Source organism: Bos taurus, chromosome 4 (assembly GCF_002263795.3).
Source record: "Bos taurus isolate L1 Dominette 01449 registration number 42190680 breed Hereford chromosome 4, ARS-UCD2.0, whole genome shotgun sequence".
Lineage (NCBI taxonomy): Eukaryota > Metazoa > Chordata > Mammalia > Artiodactyla > Bovidae > Bos > Bos taurus.
Window position 1 is genome coordinate 10,821,537 of NC_037331.1, and position 27,260 is coordinate 10,848,796.

At 37.8% G+C, this 27,260-nt stretch overlaps 1 protein-coding gene and 2 non-coding genes across 4 annotated transcripts in view; all 3 read right to left on the minus strand.

Moving 5' to 3' along the window:
- The window catches only part of CALCR (calcitonin receptor), a 111,286-nt gene that overhangs the window by 39,586 nt on the left and 44,440 nt on the right, over positions 1–27,260 (minus strand). For both annotated transcript variants that reach the window (XM_059885725.1, NM_001076269.2), the window contains 1 exon segment: positions 3,657–3,737. In XM_059885725.1, the coding sequence (XP_059741708.1) occupies positions 3,657–3,737 (81 nt within the window).
- Positions 665–754, minus strand: MIR653 (microRNA mir-653). Its single transcript, NR_031137.1, has one exon. It is a non-coding gene; the product is annotated as a microRNA mir-653 (primary transcript).
- On the minus strand, positions 1,334–1,415 carry MIR489 (microRNA mir-489). The gene has a single exon (NR_030817.1). It is a non-coding gene; the product is annotated as a microRNA mir-489 (primary transcript).

Genomic DNA, 27,260 nt, shown 5'->3' on the forward strand with positions numbered 1-27,260 from the left:
AAATGTAGTGTCTTGAGAAAGAGAAAGAGAAGACATTAAGAAAGGAAAACCTTTCTTGGGGGAGAAGATAAGTTCTCTTTTGGACTGGATGTGGAAGCATCAGCAAGTCATCTGAGCAGAAATCACTTGCAAACAGAAGAGGATGAATATTTATTATTGTTGTAACATTATGGTTGCAACTCTATATGAACACTTATTGCAAATGTAGTTGACACCACTCCAAGTGTTAGGATTATTTCTAATTTTAATGCCTCTAGAATTCAAGACAGAAGAAATGAACACACTGACAATGATGATTAAAGGTGTACACATCCCTTATCAATGTGGCTGAAAACCATTATGTTGTAATAGAATATGATGTCATATATAATTTTTTTTCTGTCACTTATATTAGATACGCTAGACACTAGGAACTATTTTGCTTAAGCTTGACCAAAGAAACATTCTGAATTCTATTTTTAAACAGACTGAACAACCCATTAAATGCTCCTGTTTTAGCTGGATATTCATGGAGGCCATGGGGAGGCAGTATGTGCAAGAATAGCAAGTGGAAACCTGTATTTTCAATGACAACATTATTTGGTTCAATGCAGTCTTAAACACCAGTAATCATGGCGACATGACCATCTGAAAAAGTAGCTGTAGTTCATGTAGACAACAGTAGCATCTTATCATTCCTCCAATGTTGAAACAAACTCCAGTGAACTTCCTGTAACATGGTTCAACAGAGATTGTTTCAACACTGAGGGAATGAGATATTAGAACTTCTGTCCTCAGAGGGGCCATAATAATTTGAGTCCGCGCCTGGTCTGGTTCATGTTGGAGCACTGACAATGCAGTTTTTCCAGTGGTAGCTGAATGTTTCAGTGATTTTCTTCTGAAAATAACATACAATTTGAGGCGTCTGTTATATATGTATCCATGACATATATACATATATAGCCATTACATCTATGTGATTCCAATCATGGAATTACTACTGCTGAAAAATAACATGTAAATTTCATATTAAACTGTTTGCTGATGATTTCAGAGATAAAAATTGCTAGTGAGGTGGTACAATTTTCAGCAGTAAAGAGGGAAAATATAAACAGTAGCGATTAAACCACCAAGTGGTGTGAAAACAATATTCCACTTATCATTTGTGTTATGTTTATTTTATATGTTTGTGGAATGTAAATATATAATTTTATGCTCACGTGAAGATAGAAATGAGACATGAAGGACATGTTTTTCTGCATAAAGACTGAAATTCGAAGTTTTGCATTCAAGCCATCTTGCATGATGCTTCCAAAATCAAACCAAAAAACACCTGTTAATTGTTGTCCTATGCAGCAGTTTAGTCGCCATATATGTGATGTCACTCCTAAACGTTCCAGTAGATGGCGCCACACATACGACCACCAAGCTGCCACTGACAGCTGTAGTCCGCCGAGGAAACATCAGTGTTCTTCTACTTTGAATGCCTTCCATATGTCAGGCACTGTCCTAGGTTCTGAAGAATCAACAGGGAGAACAAACCCGGCAAGGTCCCTGCCCTCGTGGAGCTTACATTCTAGAAGGTTCCATCCACACTAGTCATGGGGTCTAGAAGTAAAGCAATCTGATTTGAATGGCTGTCTGCTTAAGCAATTCCTACTTTGATGTAAGGCAATCAGCTTCCTTGTGTGTTACAGGCGGTTTCCAGAAGAACAGCGAGAGAGCAAGAAGAGAGCAGTTCTGTGTAGAACTTTAGAAATGATCCAAAGCTACGGACTATGGGGATCCATGCTACTGGCTTGAAGGACGTTTCTACAGACTGTCACAGACAGACCTGTTCTAATGGGAAGATGCATCCAGAATTCACAAGTTGATATGACCAACTTTCCATGTCGCTGTTCTTAATAATGATAATGTCTATGTTAGGATGATTTGTAGTTTTCAGTTACTTATACTTTTCAAAGTAAAGGATGAAATAGAGGTCTGTCAAGTGTTAGCTTTGCTTCTTCCAGATGGGATCAGACACCTGACTATGTACTTTCTACCTAAGCATTATATAAAACTCCTGTATGTATCATAAGGGCCTTCCCAGGGGGCACTAGTGGTAAAGAACCCACCTGCCAATGCAGGAGACTAAGAGACCTGGGTTGGATCCCTAAGTCGGGAAGATCCCCTGGAGCAGGAAATGGCAACCCACCCCAGTATTCTTGCCTGGAGAATCCCATGGACAGAGGAGCCTGGCGGGCTACAGTCCATGGTGTCATAAATTCAACACAAATCGGGGAACACAGTTAAGTGACCAAGAACAACAAATGCTTCTCAGAAGAGCCTGCTTTCTCTCTGTCTTCCTCATTGTTGGTGTGGCCACTGTCATCATCCTCACTAGCATCTTTGGGGCACTATGAGCCAAGCACTGTTCTAAGCCTATTGCGTTACTGCACAAGAAGAGAAAGTGATGACTGCTTTCGGTAAATGTAGATGAGGCTAAGGGAATGTGGTGAACCAGACTGATAATTTTTAAAGACCATTTGGAAATCAGGTTGGTAGAATTCAGTAAATATATTGGTAGTGGTTTTTCATAATAATGTATCTAAGAAGTGACATTTTAGAGTAATTAATGTCATGAAAAATTTTACTTTTCTTTGAAGAATATTAATGTGGAACATAATGAATGTTTTAGAAGAAAACTGATATATCAAAAATTTTATGGACAAATCCTCCAGATCAAATATATAATCCAAACAGAAGCAAAATTTCTGCTTGTCACAGTGAAGACCTCATAAAGCCACGTAAGTGCCCTGTGCAATCATGCTTGCTAGTAAAAAGATGCCTACAAACCACAAGGCACCTGCCATGCTCATGCAAATATATGAAATTCTTTCCATCTGTGAATTTTAAAATGTACTAGATAAGAGATTTTAAAAGGTGAGCTTTATTAAAAAAAAAACACACACCAAAAGTTTTGTAGTCTTTGTTAAAAGACTTTTAGTCTTTCCTAAAAAAATTAGATGATTGGATAATATTCAAACTATCTTATTATCTAGTAGTTACTTTATCATTTCTTCTATCAATGTCTAGTTACATGATTTGTGAAGCAAAATTCAGGAATATTCACATATAGTTGATCATAGGATTTCATTTGAAATATGAATAACAATATCAATATGAATAAAATATACCAATCTCTCTGCATCTATAGAATATGATATAAGGCTTAGACATTTACAGACAAAAGAAAATATTCCAATAGTTTCTACAAATTCTTGTTTAAAATTTCTTTCCAATGGCATGAAGATACATGCATTTCCAAGTACTGGATTACCTTTAGCAAATTATATTGTACTTTATCTGAAGATTAAAATAACACGGCTGCCTTACATAATAAACTATCCTCATTCAGACAGGTACAGAAGGAAGGACTGCATTAGCAATTATTCCCATAAACTTTGATGTGTAACATTATAAAAAGTAAATCCCCTTAAAATTAAATTGACAGGCATGGAATGTTAGTAATAGTCTTCCTTGAATAATGTAAAGAGGAGATTTGTTAACAAAATACTGAAGAAAATTATCGTTTTTCTTCTGGGGAACAATGCCTACCCTTGCTCAATTATATTCAACCTTACTGTTTCAGCATTCTTGATTAACATAGCTTAAAATAACTCTGTTTCACTTACATTCAGGAAGATGAAGAGGGTCAAGCACCAGCGTGTAAGTGTGAACTTCATCTTGGGCCTTTGAAAACGGTCTTTTAAGACCTAAAAAATATAAAAGTAACAAAGACATTTAAATTAATGTAGCTCTAATATTGCCTGTGGCCTTTTTCTCCCCTGTTGATCTGACTTGAAGATCAGTGTCCCAAGACACCCTAAGTAAAATCCATGTAAAGTAAGAACAGTGTGCTTGACACACACACACACACACACACACACACACACACACACACACACACACTATAATGTGTAAAAGAAATAGCTAGCAGGAAGCTGTTGTATAACACAGGTAGCCCAGCCTGGCGTGCTGTGACGACCTAGAGGGATGGAATGGGCAGGGTGGCTCAAGGGGGAGGGGATATATGTATATGATTATGACTGATTCACATTGATGTAAGGCAGAGACAACCACAACATTGTAAAGCAATTATTCTCCAATAAAAAAAGAGGTACAAAAAAAAAAAAAAAAGAGAACAGTATTTTTAGAGGCAAATGCAACTGCATATTTCATTGCCCCTCCTCTCAACCTGGAGAGACTGTTGTCTGGTTGTTGTCTAAAGTTCTCCCAGTAAGAAATTCTTGAGCCCCCTTTACATGTCAGGACCACAATAAAAGATTCTGAGAAATCAAGAGCAATCAATGTGGACCTCAATTAACACATAGCATCAAAAGAACTGCTGAAATTTTCACTGGAAACATCCACAAAAAAGTCACTTCCATGGGCACGAATAAATAAAATTTGTGCTTTGTAAAGGACTAATAGCCATGCCTTCTGGGTAATCCAAAGCCAACTTTCATTTAAATAGTTTATTTAGAGCCTTGAGGATTTTTCTTTCCTATAAATTCTTCAAGTTTCAAGTTGCTATTAAGAATAAATTTCTTCCACAGTAAGACTTGGGTTTGTCACCTAACAGCTCACCAGTCCTACTCAAGGGCACAATAATCAGAAATAAGCTGCTTTGTCACAAATAAACAGTTTTTCATTTCCCTGCAGATAATTTTATACATGGAAAAATAAAGGGGTGAAAAAAAATTTTTAACACAAACATTTCCTTTCTTCAGTGGGATTTGTGTGAAAACTGTTTCAAATAAGGGTGAGTGGTTATAATTGCATCTAATGCCATATTGATTGTACCGCTGTCAGATTTTACATATTCTGGTTTGACTTAGTATCCACACTGTGTGCCTGTTGGGCTGTACCCTGTAGGCCTATAAGACTGCAGACCGAAGAAAGGGCCTGGAGACCACGGCGGAAACATCAACTGTTCACTGGAGAGGGGATCTTAAGCCAAAGGTCCTGGAACAAATCCCACCATTGTCAGCAAACGCCAGGCAGGACATGGCGGCAATCTTTGCTTCTCGGGGGAGAAGGAGGCTACTCCTTAGGGGGAAGTTCACATCAGGTTGGCTCAGTTACCAGGGAAACGAGCAGCTGGGGCAGGGAGCAAGCATGTGGGCAGTTATTAATTAGGCCTATAATTAAGAGGACTGGATAGTCACTTGAAAGAAACAAAGCCTGGTCCAGCAGGGATGTATAGAGAGCAAGAGAGCAGCCATCTTGAGTGGCCTGACCATATGCTCCATCCCTACATACTCTGCAGGATCCCTGCAATCTTGGCCTACCCCTTTTCTGTGATATCGCTGGGGTCAGGCATATAGAGGTGTGCTGCAACCAAACACCACACATGCAATACAGGTAACAGCAGCCAAGAGACGGGCAAACTTTGGAGCCAGGGGCTTTTCAGGCCAACTTTCATCTGGAAGTCCAGATGAGGATACAGTGTCATCTCACTACAACAATGCACGCTCAGTCACTCAGTCCTGTCCGACTCTGCAACCCGTGGACCCAGTAATCAAACTCACTTCACAGTGAGGTCACTACTGTCGCCCAGTCCATGAACAGACTCCCTCCACTTAGACTAAGGAGAGGATGTAAGATGGTCAGCAGGCCCAATACAGGGGAGCTATGACCAATAAGCAAAATACAAGCAGTAAGAACATTCTGAGATAATACCACCCTGCTGTGGTTTTTGTCTTGGTCTGTAGTATGATCCCACCTGTCCAGACCTAGTTCCCAGAGCTGGTGCCAAATACTGGAGAGACAGTATAATGGACCAAGGGTAAGATGATGGTGCCCTAATTAATTCCTTTAGTAGTTTGAGGTGAAGTAGTTTGACAAGACAGGTGAAGCCTTTAAATCCCTTTCTAATATTACCCCCCACGAGGAAGCAAATCCAAACCACCGGGGCCGTACCTGCCAGCCCCAGGGTCATTTATAATGTGTTCTTCTGGGAGCAGATCCCGTGGCAAGAGCAAAAGCAAACTATTGTCCTGACCAACCACTGGCAGCAGTCCTCAGGTGGTCAACAGTTGAACTTGGATGGTGTTGACCAATTGCCTCTGGGTTAACATGGTGTAAACACTGGAGTGGGTGCTCCTGGGACGTGTTCACATGCAGAGAGAGAGTTTTCCCATCTCAATTGTCATTATTAGCCCCTTCATCCTTTCAATTAGCCTGAGGGGCAGGTGGAAATGTAGTGTGTAGCATCTGTATTGGCCCCTTCCTGAACTTGTGGCCATCTTGCATTGCTCTACAGCTCCAGTAAGCCTTTGTAACAGCTTGCACCTGTTGTGGGGCTTCCCTGATAGCTCAGTTGGTAAAGAATCTGGCTGCAGTGCAGGAGACCCCAGTTCGATTCCTGGGTGGGGAAGATCAGCTGGAGAAGGGATAGGCTACCCACTCCAGCATTCTTGGGCTTCCCTTGTGGCTCAGCTGGTGAAAAATCCGCCTGCAATGTGGGTGACCTGGGTTCGATCCCTGGGTTGGGAAGATCCTGGAGAAGGCAAAGTCTACCCACTCCAGTATTCTGGCCTGGAGAATTCCAAGGACTGTACAGTCCATGGGGTTGCACCTGTTGTAACACATTGTAGACTACACGTAGCTATTATTATGCAGTATCATTGCTCTTCCCACTTCCATAGCTAGGAGCAGAAGCCCAAGGGTATTTTGCAGTTGCCATGGGCCCCAAACCCTTCTGGTTAACTGGCCACCTCCAACTCATGAGCCTGCCCCTGAGATAACACTCCTAAAGCCTGTGTCTGTAGCCGTTTAGGGCTGGTGGTTGGGGGTATGCTTGTCTTACCTGACCAGCTAACATCCTAGATAATCCATGTCCTTACACTTTGTCTGTATTCTTTAGCCATCCCCACATAGTCACAAGAGCCAGGAGCATGGGACAGCTACCTTTAAACTTGTAAGAGGCTCTGAGGTTAGCAGGAGATCATTAGTTTAACGGAAGAGAAAGACATCTCTCATCTCTCGTGGTGGTCAGCAGGGTCATACATGCTGGTGGACTGCCTCCTCCGATCACTTCCTCAACTTTTCACACCCATCCTTGTTTTCTGATATCTTGGGGCTCACAGGAGTTTTTTGGCCTCTTGGCTGCCTCACCAGTGATTGCTGTCGTTCATTGAGCCACTCAGTCGTGTCTGACTCTTTGTGACTCCATGGACTGGACTGTAGCACGCCAGGCTTCCCTGAGCCTCAGTATTTCCCAGAGTTTGCTCACACTCACGTCCATTGATTTGATGAGGCCATCTGACCATCTCATCCCCTGTCGTCCCCTTCTCCTCCTGCCTTCAACCTTTCCCAGCATCAGGGCCTTTTCTAATGAGCTGGCTGTTCACATCAGGTGGCCAAAGTATTGGAGCTTCAGCATCAGTCCTTCCAATGAATATTCAGGGTTGATTTCCTTTAGGATTGACAGAGGGCTGCACTTTGTAGGTCTACAAGCCTTGTAGTTGCCCAGCCTTGGGACCCATGAGGTATAGGAGATGGCAACAGAGACTCAGGTGTTTACTGATGTGGGCTCTGGAGTGATACCGCCTGCCAGGAGCTGGCAGGCAGGCAGGGTGGGGCAGTGGGGTGGGGAAAGCTTCGACCCTTCAAAGGGGAATGACGTCATGTTGTTTCAGTCACCATGTTGGTTTGGTTACCAGGGAAACCAGCAGCTGGGGCAGAGGGCAATCACGTGGACAGTTACTATTTAGGTCCTATCATTAAGGGGATTGGATATTCATGTGAGAGAAGTAGGCTCTGGTCAAGCAGGGGATGTACGGAAAGCAAGAAAATAACCATCCTGAGAAGCCTGACCATACAATGCTCAATATACTTGTCCCGCCCCGAAGTAAAGTATATTCAATTTACATATTAGTATGCCAGGAAACTCAGGATGTAAACTGTAATTTTCAAGTGTCATACACTGATCATGACGCATTGTTTTTGATTGACTTCAAGCCCACTAGTAAGTCAAAAGCATACATATATGTATCAGGGCTTCCCTGGTGGCTCAGTGGTAAAGAATTCACCTGAATATGAAAAGTCTTATGATTTCACCCCTGAGAGAAGCAGGATGTATGTATTTAAGTCAAACTTTAAAATATTTAGGTAGAATTCAATGGCATACAAGCATTAAAACAGTCTATAAATACCCACAGGAATTTAAAACTGTAGGTTTATGATTTTAGTCTTCCTATACATGTTATTCGGAGAAGGCGATGGCACCCCGCTCCAGTACTCTTGCCTGGAAAATCCCATGGATGGAGGAGGCTGCAGTCCATGGGGTCACGAAGAGTCGGACACGACTGAGCAACTTCACTTTCACTTTTCACTTTCATGCATTGGAGAAGGAAATGGCAACCCCCTCCAGTGTTCTTGCCTGGAGAATCCCAGGGACGGGGGAGCCTGGTGGGCTGCCATCTCTGGGGTCGCACAGAGTCAGACACGACTGAAGCGACTTAGCAGCAGCAGCGGCAGCAGCATACATGTTATTATGTTATTTTACACACTATTGAAAAAATTCTCTTTCAGAAAAAAATATGCCTGATTTGATCAGACGATGGAACTGGAAGGGATTCTAGAATTCAAGTTTTCTGAATTTTTAACTGAAAACCTACTGAAATGATTTCCCTTAAATTGATTAGAAAGTTAGTGAAAGAGCTCTGGCGAGCCTAAATCATGGACCCCCAAACTAGTACACACTCTGACTTACTCTCTTGTCCCACATCAAAATTTTCCCTAGTTGGGTTCAATCTTCTGCCAGTGAAACCTCTAAGGCTGGGTCTAGTTGGAATAGATGTAACCCACGACCATAGTCCATTCTCTTGCTCAGTTCAATTTCTCTTAATTACCTTTAGGAATTCTGTTTGGCTCTGATCTCAAGGGTATCTTAAGGTAGAAGGTGCTTAGCCCCAGAACAAATGGGTTAAATAAAGAAATGACCTGTGGTTTTATTCAAAATATTTAACAATTGTTGCTACTTAAACATCCATCAATCAGAACAATTGCTGGCTGTTAACCACAGGTGCTGTTATACTAAGGCTCACCAGCTGTAAAGCAGCCCAGGCTTCTCTCCTTTCTTCCATAACTCTGCTATTCATTGTGTGTGTACCTCCAAATTTGTGGTTGCAGAAATGGAGTTGCGGTGGGAAAAGGCAGAAAGCACTACATTTTTTTAATAAAAGAATTAAAATTTTTTAATTTCTCTGACTCTAGTGATTAAGAATATTTTCTTTTATTTAAAAAATTATACAATTTTAAAGGTTACTTTCCATTTCCAGTTATTATGAAATATTGGCTATATTCTTCATGTTGTACGATACAAGAAAGCATTTCTTGTATTTATAAATTCACTCTTTAAATATTACTGAGTCAGATGCATTTCTTGCTCTTATCAGCCATTACACACTACAGAGAATGTCTGAGTGGGACATACCCTTATGCACCCACGATTCTGAGATTCCACACAAAGATATTCAACCTTAGAAGGGACAAGCTTGCCCTTGTATTTCCAATTCAGTAGCATATATTTACTAAATACTGAAAAGTGCCATCAAATGTAATTTAATTACTACAAAGCTTCCCTTTTCTTATTAAATTATTTAAGGAGCCATTTCCCTGAAATTTGAGCACCTTGGAAATGATCCTTTTTTCATGGCTGTGTGAGCAGTTCAAAAGGTTCTATAAAGTTAGCTCGATTCCTGGGGTGGGGGGGGGGTGTGGGAAACAAAGAGATTAAGCAGGATTAATGATATCAGGGATGGTCAGCCTAGTTGGATGGCTAAATGTAAGCCATGATGATGTAAATAGTTTCCATCATAGCGGTTGTTTCCCACCATGACCCTAATATGATCTAAAGGACATTTATCTTAATTGATGGTGTCCAAGTCAATTTCAGTGTGGCAACCTAATATTTCAGGTGAAGAGAACATTTTGCCACCTGCTTTATTACAGAAAGTTTGGTATTTGTGAAGAACTTGCTCATGACTCACTTTGCCAGTTTGCTTTAAAAACAATTCAGTATATAAAGAAGTTACGGTTCATAAATAAGACTTCTCCAATCATTTAACTAATTTAATTAAGAACACCAAGGAAGCAATCTTAATGAATGTTATTTGGTTTAGGGATGCAGGTTCTGGGTTTTATTCAGTCTTGCTAATATGAATGTTCCCTGTGGTGTAGCTTTGGAGCACAGAAGAAGAAAGCTGTAGGGAGGAAAAGGAAAAGTTATACTCATCTCACCTTAACTGTTCGGTTCTGCTTTCAATCTGTCTTCCAGTAACTGGAAGTATAATTTTAAAAATGTTTCACAATAATTCCCCAAAGGAATACTCCATAAATTGAAAGAAGGTACTTAGACCAAAGAGAGTGCCATTTCAGCAAGGACCATTCTGTATAATTAAAGCTCTGTTCATGACACAATAGCAAGTTGCAATTAAAAAAAAAGAGTTAGTACTGAATTAGCAATGCATTTAAGACATAATGTCTGATGATCTTTCTAACTACATCCCTTAAGAGTGCCCTGATGGTGATTAGGTATTAAAAGTATATTTCACAAATGTAATTACCAAACTATAAAGGGAAATGAATCTCAATGGCCAATGAAAACATTAGTCATAATAAACTGATAAAAACAACTGACAAAATATAAACAAAGGCAGAACATGTTCAGAGATATTACAGAAAATGGCCCCAATTTTCCATTTTGCTTATCACCACTTTGCTTTTTTTTTTTTGGAAGTTCCCACTAGCAGGGGAAGAATACAACAAATTCTTACAATTTCAGCATTGCAATTCCTAGTATACACTATCATTGTAACCTCTGAATAGAAGGGGGTGTGTGTGTGCGCTAGTCGCTCAGTGGTGTCCAACTCTTGCGACCCCATGGACTGTAGCCCATCAGGCTCCTCTGTTCAGGGGATTTTCCAGGCAAGAATTCTGGAGTGGGTTGTCATTCTCTTCTCCAGGGGAATCTTCCCAAAACAGGGATTGAATACAGGTCTCCTGCAATGTAGGCAGAATCCTTACTGTCTGAGCTACCAGTGCCAAACAACGAATATTCTGTTTAATAATACTGTTTAAAGAGGGGAAGATACTTTCTTTCTTTGGAGAATTTCTTGGAAAGAAGTCATTGAGGACATCCATTCCTGGATATCTCCAGAGTGTTTCCAAAGAAATAGACATTACATCAAGGGATATTAGGTATTTTAATAGATCTTGTCTTTTCCTTCTGGACATTATCTGCACAATTTCTTGGGAAAGAACACTGAGAACAAGCTGCCTTGAGCTACCATCAAAAATAGAGTGCTGTGTCATTAAAATGCTTCGCTAGGGTGATTTTTGCCCAGATAGTAAGTATATCCACGGTGAGTACTGAACTGATCATAAAAACAGAAAAAGAAAAAGCATAAAACAAAATTGAATCATAAACTAAGACAAAACAAGGGCTTCCCTGGTGGCTCTATGGTGAGAATCTGCCCACCTAAAAGGAGACGGGGTTTGATCCCTGGGTTGGGAAGATCCCCTGGAGAAGAAAATGGCAGCACACCTCAATATTCTTGCCTGGAAAATTCTATGGACAGAGGAGCCTGGCGGGTTATAGTCCATGGGATCACAAAGAGCTGGACATGACTCAGCAACTCAACGACCAAAGACAGAGCAAACATGGTAAAATTTTCAATGGAAATAAGTTAAATGGCCAGAGGTCGTGAATGAACTGCTAACAGTTATTACAGACGTGTTATGTGGGTGGGAACCAAATAATGATGAAACACATACCATTATGGAGCAGACCGTAGATTTTGGTCCCAGCTAAAGATTTCTATATTAAATATTTGTTTGATCACTTAGGACTGTGTAAGATCTGGAGGGTCTCTGCTTTCTAGCTTACTTTTCTAAGCAAGAACTTCTCCTCCTGAAAGTGACTAATAATCAGAAAGGAATAAAGTCCCAAAGAGCCAAATTAGGGTTAGTTTAGTGAAAATGAAGTTGAGCAGCCTTAATGTAATTATAAGGCTGCAGAACACTCCCTGTTGAAAAGGCACCCTCCAATGACGTGAGGGGGTGGGAAAAGGGGGACCCATTAAGCTGTTACGTCAGTTAACACCTGACTGAGAAAACCTTAGTGTAACAGCAGCATTTCAAAAGGGCGACCAGCTGGGAGGGTAAGGAAAAGCAGGGAGAGCAGTGAGCCCGGATTGAAAAGAGGCAGAAGGAATGGCCAGGTAAGGCAGGCCAATTGTGCTCTTAATGTTGGGGTTCTTGAGACAGCCTGGAAGTTAAATCAGGCCCCAAGGAGAGACAGAATTACTGAGAAAGAAAGCAGAAGAAACCACACCTATATCATTGTGTGTGCAGGACTGGAATTAGGCTGATAAAATTTGCCTTCCCTCTGCAATTATCCACATGGACAAGATGAAGATGGCTATGTCTCCATTTTTATCTGTAAGAATCAATGGTCCAAATTTCACAAAACCTTGAATCTCTGATTAACTTAAGGATCAAGTCTATAATATGTCATTGGATACCCCTGAAGAATCTTACAGAAGCATAGATATTAAGTACAATGATAACTTCTATTGCCATTTGGTATATACCCAAAGGAATTTATTTAGTCAACAGAATCATTGAAATAATTTCATTTTTTATAGGATATAACATATAATTGCCACAATTAGAAAATGTATAAATCTTTTAACATTGCCTTTGTAGTGTTATAATATCAAGAAAAATTTTATACATATATTTAGTTCTTTAGGAATGAAATTCAAGTTAGAATTCAAGTTAGTTTTAAAGGACTCTTCAGTTGGGGTTTGACTTAAGGTTATTCAATTAATAATACTTGAATTGAGGACTCTGTTCCAGCTACATGTTTAATTCAATGACTATATTTAAAATTCTAAAAATATTTAGAAAATAATTCCCAAGTAAATTGATAGAGCTTTGAAAATTAGAATAAGGACTTAGACCATCTACACGTTTAGTGGTTAGAAAGGATGAATTAATAAGGATGGCCTTCCTTTGGGACCTAAGCAGCAAATTAGCTTTGCCATTAAATTGAGAGGCTTAGAGAGAGTTTTTCATCTTACCTTTTAGTGCTATCTTTACGCATTCATTTAAGTTATTACATGCAGTATGATAGATGGCTGCTAAATATGATAATAACAGTGGGCCCCTGTGTCCGCTGCTAAATTGGTAATTGCAAGTCAAAGCAGTTTAAATTTGCTAAATTATGTTGATATGTGCTCAATTACATTAGCAACAGAAAGGGTGATAAAAAATATTTTCCCAAACAAGATGCCAGTGTAATTAGTCTTAAAAATAAAAAGTAAAACTAAGATTTTCCATCATGAAGTCAAATTAGTTGAATGATTTAAAATGTCTTAATCACTCTGGTTATTTTGTGTTAATCACAACAGAAAATAATATCCTATTAGGTTTAAACTTTGTCAATGATTCCTGTCTAACAGTCAGATAAATATTCCTTAATATTCTAAAAGAATGAGAGGTTTTCTAATATGACTTTATATGGTAAATCTCCATATATATTGTAATTTTTTTTTTCTCATTTCTTGAGGATCCATATGAGGACACTAAAATTTCTTTCACTGTAAAGTGTGGAAAATAACAATTATTGTTCATTTTTTCAGGGGTCTTACTACTATCATTCATGTAGCATTAATAAGCATGAAGATATGGTAAAAACCCAGAATATTAAATGTGGAAGGGATATATATATATATATATAGTGTGTGTGTGTGTGTGTGTGTGTGTGTATGTTTGAGCTATGCTGTTAAAGCAACATTGGCTTTAGGCTTTTCAGGGATGTATTCTTGATGGAGTTGTGTTGTCTTGCTCCTTTACATGAAAAAGTGATGGACATTGTTTTCAAATTGTACCAGGCTCCCATAAATAACCTTTGACTTGTTACAGATGGTATTCTCCCAAATATGGCAGCTTCAATATAAATCTCATCTCATGTCATCTAATGATGTGGTGTGGACCCTCCTTCAAGAGGTGGCATCTATATTCATGCCTCTTCAATTTGGGGATACTTTAGTAACTGACTTGACTTACAGAGTGTGGCAGAAGTGACTCTTTATGACCTCATAGGCTCAGCTATAAAAGCCTATTTATTGGTTTCTCTTTGGCTCTCTCTTTTCATTGAGACACTTGCCCTTGGAACCCAGCCACAATGTTGTATAAAAGCTCATGTTGTAAGATGTAGAAGGGCCAAGTTTGGGTGTTCTGATTGACAGCCCAAGCGTCAACTGCTATGCAAGTGATGATAGAGCCCTTACATGATTCTGGGCTGCTGTCTATGGGGTCACACAGAGTCGGACACGATTGAAGTGACTTAGCAGCAGCAGCGGCACCTTACCTATAAGACTTCAGGCATCAAGGTACAAAGTCAAATTGTTTCCTCTGTGTCCTGTCTAAATTTCTGACTTACAAACAGCCAGAGATAATAAATGCTGATTATTGTTTTAAGTTATTGAATATTGGGGTAATACTTTATGCAACAATAGGTAACTGTAATAAAATACAGCTTAAGGGCTCAGGAAAAGATAAAGGAAGAGTATTTGCCAAGTTTCAGTTCTCCCACTAAGTAGATGTGTTAGTCTAATGTAACTAATCATAAGTAAAAGATGCAACGCGCCAGGTATCAGTTTGTTCATCTCTAGTTGGAAAAACTGGACTAGGTCCCTTCCAGCCTTAGGATTCATTATTCTCTGATGGACCATTCTACATAAGAGTATATCATAAGGTATAGTCAATAGATATTTGTTGAATGAATGAACAAAAATTTAAAAAATAAAATAATGACCAATAACTAAATATTTTGGGAGCTTTAGTTCTAACAGAGTGAATGGGATGAAGTGGTGTATTTACCCCAAATACCTTAAATTGTTTCCAACAATATTGGTTTTTAGACAGGAAATGATGAAGTCTTATCTTGCACATCACCGAAAAGGTAATTTGGGGAGTCATTCTCTCAAGAGTTGCTGGCAACTCTTAGACTCAAGTTATTTGAAATATGATATTGTTATCTGGGAAAGAGAAGACCCTAACAGGGTACTTAAGAACTAATAGGCTTCCTAACCTTATATAATATAAATAAACAGATGCCCTAGGTTTTTTTGGACCTTTTAGTACATCTGACAAAAGCAAAACAAAATGAAAAAACTTTCGAGATAACTCAGCAAAAAATTCCAATTTAGAATCAATCTAAAACTTTTGAGGTCAACTGCTTTCAAAGCAGAAACTAGTTTTATTTTCTTTCTCAAGACTTTGTCCAAAGCAACATTTGGAATACTTACATTTGGAGATTAACTTTCTGGCAAATACAGAAATCTCCAGTTTATTTCCTCAATGGAAATTGGTCTTCTTTATTCTGGGGACAATGTTGCATTTATAAACTATGTCCTGATTAAGGACTCAGCATCAAGTAAATTATATATATATGACATCAATATATCACAAAAAGATAAACATAGATTTGAAAAATATCTCTGGTAAAATTAGTAATAATTTAATTAGTAATCCTAATTCCAAAATGTGGATATTTATAGGCTGTATACAAAAAAATAATTTCCCTACATGGTAAGTTTGACCTAAAGCTTCCCTATAATCATGTTAGTTAGGCATTATTTTTCCGTCTGTGGGGTCACACACAGTTGAACACGACTGAAGTGACTTAGCAGCAGCAGCAGAAGTAATCTTTTACTTTTACTAATCTATAGAAGGGATTTTCAGAGATGATTTGAAATGACCTATGTCTTTAAAAAACTTTTTTTCTAAAGGTTTTTGAGATTTTTTTCCTCCCTATAAATTAATTTCCCTGTCATGAGCAAAGGCATTCATTTATATTATTTCACTGTGGAAATCATATTGTCAAGTGGAACTCAGAGTAGTGAGTACTCGATAATTATTCACATTGATGACATAAAAATGTATCATCCTCTAACGCTGTATTTTGAAGTCACAGTAGGTCAGCATGTCTCTGTTCCATGTTTTCTTGGATCAGAGGAACATGAAGAGCTAAAGACCGTATGCCGTATGCGGCATCTTCATTTGATTGAGGCAGAAACTGCACCCAGAGAGAGTAAGAGACTTACTTAAAGTCTTCCACTGAATAAGAGGTAGAGTCCAAATTCAAACCTAAGTTTTTCTGAATCTATGGTCTATGTTTTCATTTTCCCCATATTCATGATGATTTCTTCACTTTAGAAAAGCATGTCTTTTGTTTGATGGTACCATAATCGGTAATTAAATTAATTCAGAATCTTAAAAACATACATAGGATCTTCATGAAATTTACATGGAACTGACAACCATTTGGTGAATATAAACGTGGGGGGAACGCTCTTGCTTAATTAAATCCAGCTGGAGATCCTAAAATATTTATGGCAATTATATTTTTGATAGTGTGAATTACTGTGACTTATATGGATGATCTGAGCAGTCTAATTAAAAGGCAACTCTTGTTCAAAAGTGGATGAGGCTCTTCAGGAAGTCTTGAAGAGCTCCACGCAGTCTGACAACATCAGTTCTGTATGTACACAAGAGGACAGTGTGACTCCACAGAACACTTCTGGTTCCGAATGGCACTTGTTTCATTTTTTTCCCTCAATACATGGCAACAGTGACATCAGTTATGATAACCAATTTCCTTCCATTTTATGATTACTGTACACGGGAAGTGGCACCTAAATATTAGAAAGCAGCAGAGACTGCTACGAGGAAAAACAAAACATTTAAGGCAAACCAAAAGCCCCATGAAGGCCAAGAGAGACCATTAACACTCTCACAATATTGATACATGTCCATTCTCAAATCCGGACGCAGAGCTACTGCTCTTCCACAATGCTCTGTGTTCCCTGGAAAGTTCAGCGATATAGTCTCTACCTGCACATGAATCCTGACTCTCACTGGGCTTTCCAGGTGGCGCTAGAGGTATCCCTGCCTGCCAATGTAGGAGGCATAAGAGACACAGGTTCGATTCCTGGTTTGGGAAGATCCCCGGGAGGAGGGAATGGCTACTCACTCCTGTATTCTTGTCTGGTTCCAGGACCTAGGAACCTGGCAGGCTATAGTCCACGCGGTCAGAAAGGGCACGCTCCTCTTACTATGCTTCTAGGATGTTCCTAAAGTAAAACTGGCTTTAAAGGAAACTGGGATACAAATAATCCCAAAGAACAATTAGAAGTCTCAAATGCTCTGCAAAAAAATATTTTAAAATTTTATTTTCAAAGATCAGCCTAATCATTCATGTTAATGAATGTTAAAAAAAAATCTAACAACATCTGTTGCTCAGAGTAAAAGTACATACATGTGTTTTTATTTGCTAGATCACTCTATTAAATACTCTCTTAAATATAGATATCACTGGTATTAAATATAGATATCACTCTATTAAATATAGAATCACTGGTTTCTTACAGAATATCTGATTTAAAAAGGTATTTCTTGTTTTTCATATTTCTTCATATATAATCTTTATTTGATTTTTCTCTTAAATTTTATTTGTAATATTTCTATATATGTTTTAAAAGGTAATCATTTCTAGAATGCTGTTTTTTCAGTAAAGCTTCTTAATATTTCTCCATGGCAAATGGCCAAGCTAGGTGTGAAATCCTGTTATAGCATTTACGAGCTGTGTGACCTTGGGAAAGTCAGTCAGTCTTTCTGAGGCTTCATTTTCTCATTTAAAGGATGATAATGCCTGTCTTGCAGTATTAAAATAAACTTCAAGGAAGTTGGGTCCATAAAACATTTTAAATATTCATTATATAGACACTTATTTTTATTGTAGCCTGGGCAAATTCCATTTCTCTTTGAGAATAAACTGTAATTTAATAGTGAAGCCTCTAGAAAGTCCAAAAAGTCAGGGATAGGGCCCAGATACAGAGAAGTGGAAAGTCCTTAGAAAGTTAGAATTAGGAACAACTTTTACTCTCTGTGTGAAATAAGATTACTAGGAGACAGTCTAAATTTATGGGATTGTTCTTGCACATTGCTGGTGAACTTTTTCCTTTAATAACCTAATTTAAAATTTTACACATTAAAAAAGCTTCATCTGTCATTGTAATTATAAGGAACAATCTTCAATGGGATCTGAAAATTATTCTGCACTTAAACTGGCTTTTAAAAACAATCTCAAATAATATATTGGAGCTATCTGGCCCAATATTTTTCCAGGTACCATGTGAATAGCCTTATTACTTTAAAAAGTGGCATTTCACTGACACTGTCTGAAGAAAAGATTGTGCAAATAACAATAATAATGGTGGTCATATGAATAACAATTATTAGCATTTACTATGTGTTAGCAATGTTTAATTGCTTTATATGTGCTGTCTCATGAATTCTCACAGACAGGGTAGGTACTTTTGTCATCCTCATTTTGCAGATGAAAAAATGAGGCAGAGAGAGATTAAGAAGACAAGAAAGAGTAATAGACACGGCATGTCCCAAGAACAGCAATAGTAAGGCATGGTGCCTTAGTCATACTGGATGCAACCGAGCGAATATCTTTCAAACTAAAGAAAAAGATGAAGGGGAGCGTGACAATGAAAACAGCAGAATCCCAGCATTCCCATCTCTGTTCTCTTTCTTCTCCATGGAAAACTTTCTCTGAGTATGTAATCTATATGCTGAACCATTCTGTGTGTGAGGCAGATGGAGAAAGCATTTCAGGGAGTGCCCTAAGCATTTATGAAGCAGTATTTATAAGTACAATTGGAAGGAAACTTAAAGAGTGTAAATAATTACTGAAGTTACGAATATTAATGTTCAAGTGATATTATTGATCCATTCTTTTGTCCTGATTTTACCACTCACCATACCCATATCATCTTAGGCTAATCAACTCAGCTCTAGTTTCCCATCTGTAAAATGAAACAGCTTTGTTAGCAGATAAGGTCTAAGGTCTCTTGAAACTTGACGTTTTCTGGTTCTTACAACAGCTCAGAAAACTTCATCCTAATTTTTTTATAAGATGTTCTGATTTTTAACATATTTTGAGATCAAGGTCCTTATCAAATTGCCCTTGACCTCTACCCAGAAGGCCAGCTTCTTGTCTTAGTCATTGAAATGAAGGCATGAGAGATTTCATTTGCCTTGAAAACAGAAAATGATACTGACATCCTATAGATTTAATCTTCTCTGCTCTGTTTGCTGACTGGTGTATTTGTTTCTGCTGTGATGCTGGCCTAATTAAAAAAAAATAATTTCAGTCGTGGCCAAGACAAAGAAGTTCTGTTTTGGGGGCCTTCTGCCCACCTTTTACATAATGAGAATAAACTGTGGGATAACTCATTGTGCAACGGAAGAGATGGAAAGCTTCTTTGTTATTCTGTGTTTCAATAACGGAATTTTTCACTTTAAAGTCCCAATGCTTCTGCAGAATAACTAGCACATATGTTTGTGTCAGTCTCAGTTTCCTTACATGCCAAGAGTAGATCCCTCATATCAGTAGAGACTAGAAAAGTAGAAGCAGAATTTCTACAAAGATTAGCATCCTTAAGAGTGCACTGTTCAAAATCTCTCAATCCTATGCTTCGTTGTTTCTTTGCAATTGATTTTTATACACATGGTCTCAATTGTACCTCACAAGCCTTAGTGAGTGCAGCAACTGTAAGTATATTCATTTTATAGATAAAGAAATGAGGCTTAGATAAGTGGAACGTGACCATGTTTTACTATATGTACACAGGCTAGATGCCAAAGAAATTTGCCATTATTACCCAAGTTACAAATGCTAAGGAAAGAATTAGAGCTCACGTCTTTCCACTGTTTTATTTCTCCCTATATTGTATATATCTATATATATTTATATTTATCTAAGCAAAGATTAAGATTATCATAAGTTTTAGGATAACGAGTGAAGTTTCCCATAAGGACATATTTCTTTAATAATAAAAAAGTAACAGTTACTAGAAGTCCTTTGTAAAGTAAAGATGGCCAAGAAGAAAGGATTTTGGTATATCACTCTTCAATTATTATGCAACTGGAGACTCCGTGAGGATACAGAGCTGTAAATTCACAGCCCTGAAACTGAAAAGGAGACCAAGTCCAAGGCAGACAGACTGGAATGGGACACTGATGTGTTGTTTGCTCATTAGAACCACGAGAGCATGAAATGGCTGGTGTTTGAAGCGAGAACACTATCAATGTAAAGGTGCCAAGCGAGTGACAAGATAAGCCACCACTTCACAGTTTTGCCTCTGCTCAGTCTATTGGGGACTTTAGAGGTGATTCCACTCTTAACCTAGGGAGTCAGAACTGAAGATCTTTTTTCCTACCACACAACATTTATTGTAGCGCTAGGCACAAAGCCAAAACTCTGAAAATGCTTCCAACTCTAGGAAATTTGAAGTATTAGAAAGAGCTTTAAATTACTGTCACAAGATCTGTGTTAGATTTGAGATCTCTTTTTGTTATTTGTTAGCCACTTAGCCTTGAGCTAATGACCTGTATCTCTGAGAAAAATACTCATCCTAAAAAATTTAGATGGTATTGATAATTATAATACCTCTTCACATAGTCGGGAAGATTAAAAAATTATTATTATAAACCCTGAATGATTAGTACACATAAATGATTACTATTTCTACTTTTAAAAGAGGCCTTTTAAATATAACATTGTAATAATTCACAATATTACACACACACACATACACATTGGACTTCCTTGTGTCTATGAAGGTAACCTGACTCACTGACCCCTCACTTTCTATCTTATGGCTTTAATGAGGACATATTTTCTATCCAAGATAAAAAAATCTTGTTGAGCAAAACATTGACCAAAGGAGAAGTATAAAAGGAATTAGTTTTAATATATCTATATGGAAAATCCATAAATAAGTCTAACTCCCCGTGAGAGTTTATTGTAGGGTAAAAGTGGCGTCTTACATTGGTAGGGAAAAGATGGATTACTTAATAAATGGAGGGTAACAATTGCAAAGTCATTTGGGAGAAATTTTGGTTACTTCTTCCTTCCCAATATGTCAATAAGTTTCAGATGGATAATTAATGTTAATATTTTAAATTAGAAATTATCAAAAATGTTGCTTCACAACACTCAACTCCTTGAAATGTGATAGAACATAGTAATTTGAAAGTTACTTGTTAAATGAATATTCAAGAACACTTCGTCCATGAGTGAGTCTCTGGATTAATCAGGTTCTAAGATATTTAGAAAAGGCAGAGGAACCAAAGATCATATTGCCAACATCCGCTGGGTCATTGAAAAAGCAAGAGAGTTCCAGAAAAACATCTATTTCTGCTTTATTGACTATGCCAAAGCCTTTGACTGTGTGCATCATAATAAACTGTGGAAAATTCTGAAAGAGATGGAAATAACCAGAACACCTGACCTGCCTCTTGAGAAACCTGTATGCAAGTCAGGAAGCAACAGTTAGAACTGGACATGGAACAACAGACTGGTTCCAAATACGAAAAGGAGTACGTCAAGGCTGTATATTGTCACCTTGCTTATTTAACTTATATGCAGAGTACATCATGAGAAATGCTGGGCTGGAGGAAGCACAAGCTGGAATCAAGATTGCTGGGAGAAATATCAATAACCTCAGATATGCAGATGGCACCACCCTTAAGGCAGAAAGTGAAGAAGAACTAAAGAGCCTCTTGATGAAAGTGAAAGAGGAGACTGAAAAAGTTGGCTTAAAACTCAACATTCAGAAAACTAAGATCATGGCATCCAGTCCCATCACTTCGTGGCAAATAGATGGGGAACAGTGGAAACAGTGGCTGACTTTATTTTTCTGGGCTCCAAAATCACTGCGGATGGTGACTGCAGCCATGAAATTAAAAGACGCTCCTTGGAGGGAAAGTTATGACCAACCTAGATAGCATATTAAAAAGCAGAGACATTACTTTGCCAACAAAGGTCCATCTAGTCAAGGCTATGGTTTTTCCAGTGGTCATGTATGGATGTGAGAGTAGGACTATAAAGAAAGCTGAGCACTGAAGAATTGATGCTTTTGAACTGTGGTGTTGGAGAAGACTCTTGACAGTCCCTTGGACTGCAAGGAGATCCAACCAGTCCATCCTAAAGGAGATCAGTCTTGGGTGTTCATTGGAGGAACTGATGTTGAAGCTGAAACTCCAATACTTTGGCCACCTGATGCGGAGAGCTGATTCATTTGAAAAGACCCTGATGATGGGAAAGATTGAGGGCAGAAGGAGAAGGGGACGACAGAGGATGAGATGGTTGGATAGCATCACCGACTCAATGGACATAAGTTTGGGTGGACTCTGGGAGTTGGTGATGGACAGGGAGGCCTGGCGTGCTGTGGTTCATAGGGTTGCAAAGAGTCGGACACGACTGAGAGACTGAACTGAACTGAAGATATTTCCCTTTTTAAAAAAACCTAGAAGAACTGAGTTAAAATTTCTCTCCAATAGTTTGAAATGAAAATAGTTGTCAACTTCATTCTACATAGTGAAGTAACTGTGTTCTCTTGGGAAAAATAATTACTGTGTTGGGGAGAAATTAGTTCTTAATCCTAGGAGAAATTAAGAGATTAAGGTGAGACAGACAGTCTATGTTTGACAGTTTAAGATTGTGAACAAGTATAAAATACTAAAATTCTAGCTTTGAATCATTCCATTCCTAGAATACCTGGCCTTAGGTTAGCTATTCCTTGATACAAGATGAACGAAATTATTCCAAAGAGCATAAAACCATGAATAAGAATAAAAAAGAATAAAACAGTTTTAGAAAAAATCTACTTTTTCTTTATGATTTCTCTCTTTCTTCAAATTTGGATTTGTATTATGAAATATAGTTTTTCTTTACAAGAAAGAATTGTATACAAAAACCTCTAACAATTAACAGAACTTCAAATTCACTTCATAAAATATCTTCTTCTTTCTCTGTCAAATAGGTGGTTTGGCAAATGAATGAATTATAGAGGGTATATATGGGCTTCCCAGGTGGTTCAGTGGTAAAGAATCTGCCTATCAGTGCAGGAGATCAGTTCCTGGGTTGGGACTATCCCCTGGAGAAGGAAATGGCAGCCCACTCCAGTATTCTTGCCTGGAAAAATCCCATGGACAGAGGAGCCTGGTGGACTACAGTCCATGAGATCACAAACAGTTGAACACGACTTAGTGACTAAACTGCAACAATATATATATGTATATACATAATATTTGTCATATTTATATATACAAATATAAACACAAGTACACGTTTAAGCAAATTTATATGTATGACATATGGTTTATAAGTTAATATGTTTATTAAAAGGCATACATTTACATTTAAATATCATCTCTTTCTCCATTACATGTTATTTTAAAGTTTTGTATGGTTTTAAGCTTTCAGTGATTTCCAAAGTACACATGCTATGAACTTATAAAAATGTTATTTGAAAATTTAATTATTTTATATTTATTTAATTTTGTGATTTTTTAGTAACAACATTTTTTATTTAAAAAATTAAAAATGTTGTCATCTGATTAAAGATGACAAGCAACTGAAGTAAGTAGACATCTTCAGAAAATGACTGAATGGTTCTCAAGGGAAAGTATCAAAAGCAATCTTTGGCCACTTCAAACTATTGGCCAGGGTTAGCTAAATAGTGTCTATATGTAAGCTTCTGGGACAAAACAATAATGACCTACAGCTCTTTTAAAAAATAAGCATAAACAACAGAAGCACTTCACTAAATCAAAGCTCTTTACATGAGGGCAGAATTCTGTGCGATTTCATGTGGGTTAGCCCTAGTGGGACAGAAAATTTTATCTTCAGGGTTAAACTGATTAAAGCCTAGGCATCTTTGGCGAAAACAGACCTGCTCAGTTTTAATTACAGAGATGAAGTTTTTGTTATTCATTGTGTGAACCAGTAAAATTTAATTTAGTAAGCTTATTAAAGCAGCAAAGTAATCTAATGGCTTATTTTAGGTTCCAGAGTTTAAGATACCTTTGTCTACTGCTCTGAAATACTAGTGTTTTTTGTTCCTCAGAGTCTAAAACCAATCAATTAATGCTCTGACACCTCTGAATAGTCCAAAATTAAGTCTATATTTATATAAATTCTGTACACTATCAACAAAGGCTAACACTTGCCTGATCAGTTTCAGATCTACATCCATACCCTACTCATTTCTGCAGAACCAGAGCCTTGCATGGAGTTTGGTCCAAAGTACACTTTCAATAATGTTTGGGAAACTGCTGTGAGATTTTAAAATTTATGATATAATATTTAAAAATGGGTGACTGGTGGCTCAGATGGTAAAGAATCTGCCTGCAATTTGGGAGACCTAAGTTCAATCTCTGGGTCGGGAAGACCCTCTAGAGAAGGAATGGCTACCCGCTCCAGTATTCTTGCCTGGAGAATTACATAAGCTCCAGAACATTATTCTCCATTTAAATTTATCAAAATTGGTTACTTTATTTGAAAATGTAATATAATTTAAAAAGACTTTAATGGGAAAGAACTAGAAATGTATCTTACTCAAATTTAGCCTTTAAGGAACAAATGAAACACAAAGAAAAAGCTACATTGGAATTTCCTAAGATCAGAGTTCATTAACACTAATGTTCTGTTTTACCCCCAAATACTTGGCCTGCAGAAGTATTCACCCTCACTCAAGTTGCTAATTTAGGCTGAAATTGGTATGTAGTATTTATCCAACTTAATTGGAGATTTTGTGAAAGAGGAATGCTTGGCTTTATTTCTGTAGGAAACCTTGGTCTCCAATGCCTCCTAGAGAAATGCTGGGTTTTATAACGGTATATGCACTGGCCTGTAATATGATTATGGGATGATTAGCTTATTCTAATACTTGTTGCATACATGGATAAATAGATTAATGAATGAAATTTGATAAGTGGACATACAGCAAAAGATGTAAGTATGTATTTAATCTAGTTTCAAAGTAAAGTAACAATCTGAAGAGCCACCAAACTGCATATTTGGCAATGATTTTTCATTATTTTTGAATCACCCCATATATGCTGGTTATCTTTTCATGTATCTTTTTTATTTCTTTTAATTTCATGTTTGAACATCTTGTACCTTGGTCTTACATAACTTTGATAGAATGTAAGGTCAAGGGAACAGTTCCACCATAGTTCAAACAGAATACTAGGTATTAGTATTTGTTCAATGAGTGAATGAATCAATGAATGGAGAGATGACTAAGGTCTGGGCAAAGTCAGTGATTACCAGTCTAAAACACTTAGTCACTGGAAAGATAGTACAGTAAAATTAACGTTAATATATGTGAAGGTAAAATTGTCCTTGGAGTCTAGATTACCATTCAATTTATACTCCGCTTATAATAAAAAAAAAGCCTCCAAACATCACTATTTCTACATTTTTACATGTAAAATAGAGTTCTTTTTTTCCCCCACTGCTGTCTCTCAGTGTTCATCTTTTACAGCATGAACTCTCAGGCAAATTGGTTAATCAAATTGAGCAAAGGTAGACCAATAAGTACTCTGACCATTATTTATAGTCTAGAAAGTTAAGTTTGAAAAGAACTCTTTTCCATTAATGGTCTTCTCACATAACCATGTGGCAGGTCAATATAATTGTCCCTTGTAATGGAACTGGAACAATACAATGTTTGAGACATCAAGTGGTCCTCCTAGGAAGTCAGCGGCAGACACAGGTGGTAAATTTATAAATCAAAACATTCAGATTTTTGCTTCTGCTCTTCTAATCTTATGGGAACATTAGATTTGTGGTCTCCTGACAGTGGAGAATACTCCCTTACTCCTTCTTGGCTCCTTCCCCTACTTGGGGACTCAGCAGGTGGACTAGTTTTTACATTCTAGAAGCTATATAGACTATGTAACTATAGACTTTATCCTCATCTTTTAATTGAACTTTAATGCCACATCCCACAAAAGGGTTGGTTCTATTTCATTTATTTGGATTAATGTAATATATTAGACAGGAGGTCCATAATTTCCTTTATGTAAAAAGTACTTAAGATTATACATAAGTGGTGTGTCTTAAAATTCATTAAATATCCTTGCTGCTAAAAAAAAAAAAAATCCTTGCTGCTGCTGCTGCTAAGTCGCTTCAGTCGTGTCCGACTCTATGTGACCCCCAAAGACGGCAGCCCACCAGGCTCCTGTGTTCCTGGGACTCTCCAGGCAAGAACACTGGAGTGGGTTGCCATTTCCTTCTCCAATGTAGGAAAGTGAAAAGTGAAAGCGAAGTTGTTCAGTCGTGTTCGACTCCTAGCAACCCCATGGACTGCAGCCTACCAGGCTCCCCCGTCCATGGGATTTTCCAGGCAAGAGTACTGGAGTGGGTTGCCATTGCTTTCTCCAAAAGATCCTTGATATGTTCTTATTATCAAGGCTCCAGGGAGTGCAGATGGCAATTAGTCACACAGGTGTTGGTGACTGAGGACACCAGCATTGCCTAGGAAAATAACTTCTGAATTTCCAGAAGGAAAAAGTGATATTAGATGCTATTCAAAATACCTATCAATAATCTAACTGTCTTGGATCCTTACATAAATTCTTTGCTCATTAATTAACATATTGTACATGTTAAACTTATACAATATTACATGTCAATAGATCTCAATAAAGCTGAGAAAAAATATTATTATTTTTTGCTTATTTTAGAGTTTTTCAAATGGGTGAGTGATGGGAAATCTAAGCCTAGCAGGATGGATGGCCCTTTAAGCCGGTCGTCCTTCAAGTATAGTTGCTGGACCAGCAGCATCCCCGGTTGCTTGGGAGCTTGTTAGATATGCAAATTATTTGGCTCCACCCCAGACCTACTGAGCCAAAAACTGGTGGTCAGGCCAAGCAATCAGTGTTTCTACAAACCTTCCAGATGATTCCCATGCAACCTAAATTTTGATAATCTCTGCTGTAAGCTAAATGGAGGTGCCTGGAAAAAAAAGGCTCTCCAGAGAGAACACAGTGGAATATAACAATTAAAATATTATATATTTTATAATATATATAAACAACATAACAATTAAAATATTATAATTTAAATTATACTTATAATTTAAAACATAGTTTGGTTATGGACAGGGCATTTCTTCATTTTGAACATATTAAAATGTATTTAAATTAAAAATTCATCAACATAGCACTGTGTGGATGCTAACTGTGACTTCGCTCTGTGAAGAGCTTGCTTTAGGCAATAGTGGGATGGAAATTGTTGAATGTGGTTACCTAGGCTGAGTTGGTGTGAAAGTCTTTGAATACTGGCAGGG